Source organism: Echinops telfairi, unplaced genomic scaffold (genome assembly GCF_000313985.2).
Source record: "Echinops telfairi isolate 266 unplaced genomic scaffold, ASM31398v2 ScPeMD7_7424;HRSCAF=8462, whole genome shotgun sequence".
In the NCBI taxonomy this organism is placed as follows: Eukaryota; Metazoa; Chordata; class Mammalia; order Afrosoricida; family Tenrecidae; genus Echinops; species Echinops telfairi.
Window position 1 is genome coordinate 21,793,517 of NW_022111324.1, and position 11,810 is coordinate 21,805,326.

At 38.0% G+C, this 11,810-nt stretch overlaps 1 protein-coding gene across 1 annotated transcript in view; it reads right to left on the reverse strand.

Moving 5' to 3' along the window:
• The window catches only part of ACBD6 (acyl-CoA binding domain containing 6), a 188,020-nt gene that overhangs the window by 169,312 nt on the left and 6,898 nt on the right, over positions 1-11,810 (reverse strand). The window contains exons 2-3 of the mRNA XM_004706695.2: positions 7,552-7,616; positions 2,908-3,004 (exon numbers count right to left, since the gene is read on the reverse strand). Coding sequence (XP_004706752.1) covers positions 2,908-3,004; positions 7,552-7,616 — 162 coding nt within the window. The remainder of the gene's footprint in view (positions 1-2,907; positions 3,005-7,551; positions 7,617-11,810) is intronic.

Here is an 11,810-nt window from a genome sequence, read left to right on the forward strand (position 1 = left end):
ACCCTAACCCTAGGCCTAACCCTAACCCTTGCTGGCAGTGGGCTGGATTTTCATTTGTTAGACAAATCAATGTTTAATTTACATGACACCTCTTTAAAAGAAAGAATTTAAAGTTTAGTGTTGCACTGTACTATACAATTACAAAACAGTCAAAAGCAGATACTTTAAGGGAGCATGACAAGATGGGTAAGTGTACGGGAGCATGGGGCGAGGCTATGTAAAGTTTTGTCCTATATGCTTTCATGGTGCTGAACTTTTTATTTCCATATGGCTGCATTATTTCAATAGCACGCTATGTACAATGGCTGAGAGGAAGAAGGAAGCAGGATTTAACAGACTGAGTTTCTGTGGGGGTTGATAAGAAAGTTTTGGAAAGAGACCGTGGTGATGGCTGCACAGCATTGGGGAAGTAATTAATGTCACTAGAGGGCACACTTCAAAAGTGGTTAAGATGCAAGCTTTATGTTATTCAGGGGCCTTCACAGGGTTTGTGGAAAAATGGAATGGAAAGATAATGGAATTTTTCCACAAACTTTTTGAAGTTCCCTCATGTATATTTTCCCACAATAAAAAATTTTAAAGCAGTAAAAGATACCATTTATTAAACAAAGTAGAAAGGGATATCTTTATCTTTTTACTAGATTTAAAATCAACTAATGTATTGCCATTTTTATTCAGACTAAACAGCAAAGTAATAAACATTTTTAGAATATAGGTTGTCCCTAACCTATGACATAGTTGAGCTATTAAGAAAAATATATGTAAGACCACCCAGACCGTATTTATAACAATATGTTTTTGGAGCGGGGAAGTTGCACATCTTATTGTTAACAATGTTTTCTGATGTCACCATTCTTAGATGTACACTCATTGACTCATTTGGTTTAATGATATACTGTTCACAATATGGATAATATCGGGCAATAATAATGATCATTTTTAAAAAACGCACGAGGCTTACAGCAGAATCAACTTTCTATGGAGTTGTTAGAACAAAACCCCATTTAAAGTCAAGGTGCAGCTGTAATTTATTAACAAATGATCTTATTTGAACGTGTCTTTGGCTCTGCTTGGTTTACTAAGTGTCTGACCAACGCTGTGACTGAGCTGATTCTGACTCACGGCATCCCTAGAGGACCGGGTAGAACTGCCCCCCGTGGGTGTCTGAGGCTGTAAGTCCTTGTGGGAGTACAAAGCTTCATGCTTCCCCTACGTTAGAAACTGCTGACCTTAAAAAGCATTCTTAATCTCTGTGCGCATTTCCACAAGGAAGAACTGATCACATGCAATCTGCAAGCATTTTCAGAGTCACTGTTAATGGGAGTTTATTTAGTAAAGGAGAGAAGGTAAGAAATCATAAATTCTATCACTTACCAGGAGTTACAAACCAACTGCCGTCACAAACCAGGCAATAGAGCAGCTAGAACGAACCACCAGGAGAGAACTGAGACTCCTGTGATTAGACTGGCGGAGGAAGTTCTCTCCCTAGAGGCATTCAAGTTTGTTTGTTTTTAAAGCACTGGGCCATGTCTTCAGATTGAGTTGGGTTTGACCACTGAATTGAACCTATAGGATCTTTACGATATATGCTTGATTGCACATTTGGTGTTTTATAAAATCTATCAATAAAATGGAAAATTTCTGAGAATGACTCACATAAATTAAAAACATCAGGAAAGTTTTCAATGACTCCCCCAAAATAGGCATATCATTAAAGATAACTTAATATCTTAAGTTGATTATTTCTTCCACATTATATTCATTATTAAGATACTCTTATATGTCACAGTATACAAGGCTTCAAAAAGTCCATGGAGAAATTCCAATATCCTTTAATTCCATTTTTCCATGAACTTTTCTATACCCAAATCTAATCTTCTACAGCTTCTCACAACTATGAGATTTTGGGTGGAGCCTTGGTGGTATAGTGGGCTGCTAACTACAAGGTTAGCAATTCAAAACCGCCAGCCACTCCACATGAGGAAGATGAGACTTTCTACTCCCATACAGAGTTACAGTCTTGGAAACCCACAGGGCCAGTTCTACCCTGTCCTATAGGGCTGCTTATGAGTTGGAACTAACTTGATGACAGGTTGAGTTTTTGTTAAAAATTCTGGTGATAACTATGTATCTGTGGAATAATTACTATAACTAAACAAACTGAAAATTGCTTAATTCATTCACCATTGAAATGTAAGGTTTAAATATTTTGATGGAAAATTAATACCCAGTTTGCATTTTTGACATGATATTAATGTAACTTCTAGCTCATTGAATCGTCTTGTCAACCATGTTTCAAATTTTTAATGAAGTAGCAACCACCTTTAAACAAGTTCTGGATATTTCCAAAGATTCTCCAATAAGTATTACCCACCCCCCCAAAATGGTTATATTTAAACAATATCCAGTACAAAGTTCACAGTAATCTCTTTCTACTGTACTTCTAGCATTTGTGTTTTTATCTAATACTCTTATATTTTTACTATGATTAATCTTCCCTACCCTAGAAAACATGTTTCCCTCATATTTTTTATCCCTCTCAATAAACGTTGTGTACAAAGTGAACATATTAAGACCGAAATCTGAGAAACTTTTCTTTTCCAAAGATAATGACGATCTCAAAGAAAACTTAAAATTGTGAAATGAACTGAGTCTTCATGTGACTAAAAGTTATCACTAGGCTTTTAACTATTCAATGCAAGCTAGAGATGTCTTCAGTATTAGTGGCTGGTTCTTTTAATACACACACAAGGGTGTTCTTGGATAGATTAGAAATACGTTAATTTCATAGCCTTTTGACTTGAGAAAAACAAAACTTTGGGAATATCACTTTTCCTAAGCTTACTTTTAAAAATGTGAAAGGTATTATGTTTTCAGAAAGTATGATTTACAATCATTAAGTCTTACCTGAGGATTCCAACCCGGATCTAATTTCTTAACTACTGCGATATATTCCTGCATTGCTTGGCTGGGGCTTGAATCACCAAGAGCTTTCCAGGCTTCCCTATGGCACAGAATATCCAACATGACCTGTTATAAACTATGTAGCGAAAAAGCAACATGCTTTTTATTAATAAATAAGAATTTACATGCACATCTTAAGGGTCTGGAGATCTTGAAAGACGCCATAGATGAGTAAAATAAAACCTCATCACCTGATTCGGACTCACAACAACCCTGCAGGACAGAGTGGTGCTGTTTCTTCGGGTTTCCCAGAGTGTAAATCTCTACAGGAGCAGACAGCCTCATATTTTTGCATCTACGCTGGCCCACAGCAGTTTCCCCACCTTCGTTTTGCTCTACCTAAACATCTTTTTGGAGATTTTTTGTCATCACCTGCTTCCATGAAATATTAGCTGTGTCTCTGATAGATTCTGTCCACCCACCTGTGAGTTTGTTGTCAGTTCGATGTGGTGGCTTGTGTGCTGCTATGATACTGGAAGCTAAGTCACAGTATTTCAAATGCCAGCGGGGTCACCTATGGTGGATAGGTTTTAGGGGAGCTTCCAGACTAAGATTAGGAAGAAAGGTCTGGTGCTCTACTTCCGAAACTTAGCCAATGAAAACCTATGGATCATAAAAGAACAACCTGGCTAGCTTGCTTCGGACACATTATCAAAAGGGATCGACTGCTGGTGAGAAGAACAAGGAAAATAACAGACTAACAGTGGACCACCAGACAGCATTTTGTTCTCTTGAATGTTAAGGCTGTCATGAGTTAGAGCAGATTAGATAATAGACACCTATCTACCTATAAACCATCTTAACGTGTAAGATTTACACCCCATTCCCAAAACAATTTTTCTCCCTGCTAAGAATGCATACTCTATAAACCAATAGAGGTAGTTCTCATCTTCTAAAGTACCAGTGCTTATGGAATCAGTAATCCCCGGGTGGTACGAACAGTTAAATGCTCAACTAAGAGCCGTAAGGTTGGCAGTTAGAAATCACCCAGAGGCACTTTGGAGGTTGGGTCTGCTAATTCACTTGCAGAAAGGCACAGTCTTAAAACCTTATGAAACAATTCTGCTCTGCACAGATGGGATCACCATGAGCATGAGTCAACTAGATAGCTATCAACAGCAGCATCAGTAGTATAAAAACTAATCACTACACAAAATATGAGGGGGCTTCAAAATATCTGTGGAAAAATGGAATTAAAAGATAATGGAATTTTTCCATGAACTTTTTGAAACTCCCTCATATTCCCTGGGAAAATGCTGCAAGATTTCTTACTTAAGGTCCAAGAAAGACACCTTCCCCTTCTTCACCTCCCTCATGAGTCAGTTGCAAGGAGTGAATCTTGAGGCCAGGGCAGGGGTTTCAAAAGTGAGGAGCAGTACGGATGAAGTCAGAATACCGAGTAAAATGGTGGGGACTTTCCAGACAAGTATTTTAGTTGTGAGCTTCCTTCTAAACCCTTTCTTTTCTTCTATAAGCTGCTAAAATAGGCTCCTATTTGAGTTCTCCGGGCCACGTCTTCCTACTTCCAAACCAGTATCTTTAGTTCCCTGATCCACTGTATAACAGAACTCAGTCCCATACGTTTTCCACCACTTTTCTGTTCCTGTGATGAATATAGCAGCCTTTCTTTAGTTTTCTAACCTCATTCTTACTAAATCTTTTTGAGATACTTGTATATAACTCTTTAATTGTATATTATACACACGTGCTGATATATATGGAAGTAATACATATATGGCCATGTATCAAACTCAGGAAATGTGGGATAAGTATTATCTAATACATAGTTTGTATTCAGATTTCTCTATTACTGTCCAATAATGTCCTTTACAGCTTGCTTCGCCCAGACCATAAACTAATCAAGATTCACACATAGCATTGAATTTCTGATTTTGTTCCATGACAGTGAACTCTTCCAAAACAGAAAACCAGTTGTTTTACCTAATATCCCTCTTTTGGATTTGTGACTGGTTTTGCACCTAGGTAGTGTCTTTCCAAAAATGGTTCATCATGATTAAAATGAAGCTACATATTTTTTTAAGAGCAATATACACATGACCTTTATAATGCATCACAATCAGGGTCACATGATGTGCTTGTCTCACCATCATCTTTGTAATTAGTAAGTAAACTGTATAAATATTGTTCCCAATATTTTTCCATCTAGCGGTTTTAACAGACATTGATTACTCTTGTCTCAAGTAATTATCAATATGGTACTTTCTTAAAAATAATGTAGAAATAAGTACGGCACAGGACAAAATAATGGTAACTCTGGTGCCATCATGCCATAGAAGCCCTGGTAGCATAGTTGTTATGCATTGGGCTGCTAACCACAAGGTCTACGGTTCTAAACCACCACCCCTCCAAGGAAGAAAGATGGGGCTTTCTACTCCCCTCAAGAGTGACAGTCTCGGAAACACACAGAGGCAGTTCTACCCTGTCCTGGAAGGTGGCTGTGATTCAGCATTGACTCAATGGCAGTGAGTTTGCTTGTTGTTGTTTTTTTTTTGTATGGTGCTTTCCAAAAAAATAACAAACAGGCAAGGCACAAAAAAAACTGGCAAAGCTCTAAAATTTTACAAATTTAAAACAAGTAGACCCAACAATGCATGGGCTGTGGCTCACAGTTGGACTGTACTCGCATAGACTCGTGTCAACAGTGTCATTGAAAAAACTGTTGATATTATAAATGCAATTGTCTTATTTCCTAAGGAGAAGATTGTGAATGTTTACCTGTCTTACTTCTTTGTCTGCCTTTTGCCTATTTGTTCTTGTTTTGTTGTTGCTGTTCATAACCCAGGGACAGGCAGATGGATTCTGGGCCCCCTCTAACTCTAGCCCCAATCCAGTTAGTTCTGATAACATGGCCCTGCTCCACACTCACCTGCATGATATGATCATTGAAGATGAGGGTGCTACAGCAAAGGGTGATGAAGAAAGCAGATGGTGCCCAGATATTAATCAGAATAGTGTCTGGGGTCTTAAAGGCCTGTTTTCAAACAAGTAGCCATCTAAGTGAGGAGTCAATTAAGTCCACATGGAGGAAGCACACCAGCTTGTGTGATCCAAAGATGACAATGACAAAATCCAATATGACAAAGGGAAAAGTATCAGAGCTTAAACTGTGAACATCCAATTTGTAGAAGGCTACGGAGGACCGTGGGAGGCCAAAATCCATCTGTAGAGGATCTAGTCAGATTAAGCCTCTGGTAGATCCCCCGTAGCCACAGCAAAGGACTTAAAACAGCTTTACTATCAGACAGATATTATTGTAAATTTGATTATGGTGATTCAAACCATAAGATACTTGGTCAGCTGCTCTCCCTCTTGGCCCAACCTGAATTTCTCTAGGCTGAAGTATTTCACACCTGTTCCAGGGCAGATATTTCTTCTCTGGCCTTTTAAATGTTGATGGTGGTCTTTTCTTTTTATTCTTTACTTGTATTTTTATATTCATATTTTATTATTATTTTCTTCTTGCCATTTTATTTTGTTTTGTTTTTCATTCTTTTTGTTGGGTTTCCCAGTTTGTAAAGCACACAGAGGAGCAGACGCATAGGAATACTAACTGATACAATAGTTTGTCAGGGATGTTGCAGTGGGGGAGGAGGTGGAGAGAGTGAGGGGTTTGGGAACAAACAATGAATTGGGGAGAGGAGAGGGAGCACTAGAACGGACTGTGATTACATATTTTAAAAACGACTTAACCTTAGAAGTGAATGATATATGAATACTATATATCAAGAAAACCACTTGAAAAAACAGAAAGAAACTAAACTTGACCAGTGGTTACCATGGGGGAAGGAGAAATAGTTGCTGCTTGGGAGACACTGAGTCTGTGTCATGGTGGTGGCATAATTTGGAAAAGGCTATCAATAATGGTTGTATAACATGAAAGAATAATCAGTGCCACTGAATTATATACGTAGAAGTTGTAGAATTGGAGAATGTTCTGTGCATATTTTTGCCACAATTAGAAAAATATACAATTACCATATATACTCGAGTCTAAGCCGACCCGAATATCAGTCAAGGCACCTAATTTTTTTTTTTAAAAATTGAGACACCTAATTTTACCACAAAAACTGCATAAGAATATGTTGAAAAACTCAACTTATACACAAGTATATACGGTACATGAATGAGTCCAAGGTAGAAGAAAATGTCTAGAATTGAATATGGTAACTATCTTCTTGATAGGATTGAATTATTGAATTGTATGATATATGAAGTGCTAATAAAACTTTTAAAAAAAGAAAAAAACCCTACCATATACACTCAAGTATAAGCCACCCTGAATATCAGCCGAGGTACCTAATTTTACCACAAAAACTGCATAAAAATGTGCTGAAAAACTCAACTTATACACGAGTATATATGGTATGTTATGACTTTGTGGCATAAGAACCCTTTAGGAGATTTAGTTAAATACTTTTAATCTCTCTCTCAATTACCTGACATACAGCAGTCTACAGCAGAAAGCTATTAATATAAAATCATTCTTTAATCTGCTCACTAATTTCTAATTCCTAAACATCAAAATCACTTCCAATAATCTCATTAGAAATACCAAGAATTTCTTACCATTTTTGCTTTCCTTCAAAATCGAAGAAGCTTGGTTTAGGAGTATTGCAATTTCCAACTTTGACCTAAATGATGGGGGGAAAAATTCAAGAGCTTATTTTTCTAAGAAATGCCTGAGAAGTCTTTTCTCTTCAAATTTAGTTACTAAAATTTTAAAAATATTTGCATCATTATAGAACAAAATTTAACATTCTTTGCAAAAGCAAACTTTACAGAAAACTAGGCTAACCTTCATTACAGGCTGCTTTGGCTTATTGCAAAATAAAATAAACAATAAAAATAACTAACTTTTACTGTACTAAAGCAAAAGCATCAATGACAGTTACATTTCTAAATTAGTAAACAAATTACCGTATATACTCGATTATAAGCCGGCCCGAATATCAGCCGAGGCACCTAATTTTACCACAAAAACGGCATAAAAATGTGCTGGAAAACTCGGCTTATACATGAATATATACGGTATTAATGTGTGGCTTTTAAAAAGTTTTGGGGGGGGGACAAAAGTTCGTGGAAAAATGATATGAAAAGATGATATTTTTCCACAAACTTTTTGAAGTCTACCCCAAGAAGATAAATGAAAAAGGTAATAATTATAATATTTATTATCATTTATAAGACAGATTTTTTGTAAACATACAATTCAAGTTCATATTATCAGATCTATTATACCGTTTACTATTCTTGTAACATTATCAGTGTTTCATCTCTCCCAAATTTCAGGATGACGTGCATGGCTTTAAAAGTGCCCTCTTATGAAACTCACAGATGCCAAAACCATCTCAAGGGTTTCTCCACAATATAAATTGTATCTATGCCACAAGAAGACTGTCTTGTCAAGATCGACTTTTAATCCTAGACGACCATCTGCGGTTGCTGTAGTGGATATTCTCATTGTGAGCAAGCATAAATGAAACTCACAAAAGTACAAATTCACCACAGCCTCTGACTCCCTTTGCCAGACAGCTCCCTCTCTTTAAACTCCTAACACCTAGCCTGTATACCATCGGTTAGAAACTTTTGTATAAGGTCTCAAAAGTTTTCCTTTAGAACAGAGCCTCCAAGAAGACTTTTAAAAAAATCATCTTATTGGGGGCTCATACAGCTCTTATCACAATCCATCCATCCATCCAATGTGTCCAGCACATTTCTACATTTGTTGGCATCATCATTTTCAAAACATTTTCTTTCTATTTGAGCCTGTGGTATCAGCTCATATTTTCCCCTCCCTCCCTTCCTCATGAATCCTTGATAATTTATAAATTATTATTATTTTTTCATATTAAGAAGCTGTCTTAATTTACCCATATCACCCAATTAAGTGCCGAATTTAAGGTCAGAAAAAATTGAAATATAGAATAACTAAGTCGCCGTGAGTCAATTGACTGGATGGCAGTGAGTTCAAGTTTTTGATATTTGACATGTGTTCAACAAAACACATACTTGTACTAATATTAAATGCTGTAATTTGATTTGATCTACTCCTGGGACCTTCCCACTAGTTCCCATTACTCTTACTCACTTGACTGTTGCTAAAAACAAGTGGATCCCTTCACCCAAGCAGCTTAGACCGTTCCTTGCTTTGGGGTTTTTGGTTTTTTTTTGGGCTTTTTCTTTCCTTTTTTTTTCGGTTTTTCCCATTGTTCCCACCCCCTGCAAATCCCGCTCAAGGTTCAGATCCTAAGAATCCTTTTAGTCTACAGTGATCTCACTCATTTCTGAATTTATAACAATAATCTTCTACATCATCTGTCAGCCATTAATTACATGGCCCTGGAGCTGTCGTTAAAACATACCCTTGAACTTGAGCAGCCTGCTACGGTGAGACAGAAAGAAAAAAGGGTAAGAGATAAGGAACTACGTTTTTTGAACAGTCTCCATGGAACAAACGTTTCGCATGCATTACATTACCTCAACGAGCCCACAATGACCCTGTGAGGTGTGCCATCCCAGACCCACTTTAGAAAACAAGGGTAGAGAAGCTCAGGGCAGTTATCGCCATTCACACAGTAAGTCACAGCTGCACTGGGATTTGAATCCTAAACAGGTTGATTCCAAAGCTCATAATAACTTTCCTGTATGATACTACTCTGCCTTACATGTTATACAGAATCTGGGTTTCAGATCTGGCATCCTTAAAATTGAACATGTGAATGAGGAAGACCAAAGAAGAATCAATGCGCTTGAATGGTGGTGCTGGAGAAGAATACTGAACGCACCATGGACTTGCTCAAAGAACAAACCTATCTGTCTGGGAAGAAGTAAGGCCAGAGCACTCCTCAGAGGCGAGGATGGTGAGACTTCATCTCACAGACTTTGGACGTGTTGTCAGGAGAGACCAGTCTCTCTGGAGGACGTCCTGCTTGGTAAAGTGGAGCGGCAGTGAAGAAGAGGAAGGCCCCCAAGGAGATGGACTGACACATGGTGGCTACAACAATTGTGAGGACGAAGCAGGACTGGGCAGTGTTTCATTCTGCTGTGCACAGGGTCACTATGGGCCGGAACTGACTCGAAGGCATCCAACAAAAACAAAGTCCCTAAAATCCCTTGAATTACTGGGCTAGGAAGGGGAAGGAGGAAACAATATAAACTGCAATGGACCAGAAGAAAAGCAGTTAACAGTACTTTTACTTTTGGTTTTAATCCAGCTACCAGCCATTGGCAGACACAAATTCTAGGACCTGCTCCTATTTCTCCTACAGTAATACAGGTTTGGGCTGAACTCTTGGTCATCAGGAGAAACATTACTTGTGGCCATGTAACTGCTGCCTACATTCTGGGGATGAATAAGTAGGCAAGTGACAATAATATATTCCTTAAAACGAAACAAAAAACTTGTCCTCCGCTGGTTAGAACATGCACGTGGGAGACAGCGAGCCACCTCTAGGTACGGAGAGGAGACCATGGGCAGTGCCTCTCATCCCTTTTTGGGCTCATGATCCCTTCAAACTTAGAAATTGAGGACCTCACAAAGCTTTTGTTTATGTGGGTTATATCTTTCAATATTTACCATCTTAGAAACTGAAACGGAAACACTGAAAAAATACGTATTGATTTACTTAAAATAACAATAACTCTATTACAGAACCACATTTGTATTCTACAACGGAACACGCACTGTATGAGAAAGGGGTAATGTTTCATGTTCTATAACTTTCTTTGATGTCTGGCTTGAATGGAAGGCAGTTTAATTCTCATATATACAAGTATTAAAAATCTAAGCTACATACAAAGGTTCGTAATAACAAATGGGCACTAATTACTTTGCCACAGGCTCATCAAAACATTATTACTATTGTTTTAATATGTTAGAGATGCTTTAGTAGATCTGGAAGTGTCTAATGTTTTTTATACGTAGAAAGAAGCAGCTCTGATGGCTGCAGTGGTTAAAGTGCACAGCTGCTAACCAAAGGTCGATGGTTTGAGGCCATCAAGCACCCCATAGGTGAAAGATGTGGCAATCTGCTTTCTTAACGCTTATAGCCTTTAGACACCCTCAACAGTTCTACTTTGTCCTAGGGGCTACTGTGTGTCAGAATAAACAAGGGCAGTGGATTTTTTTGTTATGCATATAAGGGTACATGATATACTACATAAGAAGCACTGATAGCACTGTGTTTAGAGGTTGGGTTATTAATCATGAGGTCAGTGGTTCAAACCCACTAGTGGCAATTTGGGAGAAAGATGATGCTGACTGCTCCCATAGAGATTCATAGTTTCACAAGCTTTATATAAGGTTGCTATGCCTCAGAATTGAGTCAGTGGTGGTGAGTTTGGGTTATAAATTACATACCACATTTTTGGCTATAATGTACCCACATAAACAATGCCCATATGCATATAGCACACATAGTGTGCATAGGAAACTCATGCGCAAGGGAGATGTGGTTTGCAAAACTGTAGAGTGCAGGGGTTCTTTTGCAAAAAAAAAAAGGTTTAGATATAACCTTGCTAAAACAAACATTTGCTCTGAACTTTGCTCTTGAATATAAGGTAGCTTAAGTAGATAGAAGAACTAGTGAAGTAAAAGTTGCTGAACAGAAGTTTTCAAAGGGAAGCTCAAGAAAACAGAGTATTATAACAAAATATGCAAAGACCTGGCCGGCTATCTAGCTCAGAAGCAACAAAGCCCACATGGAACAACCTATCAGCCTGTGTGATCACGAGGTGTCGAACGGATCACTGAAGACAAATGGGAGCATAAGCAAATGTGGCTAAGAAAGCTGATGGTGCCCGGCTATCAAAAAGTATAGCGTCTG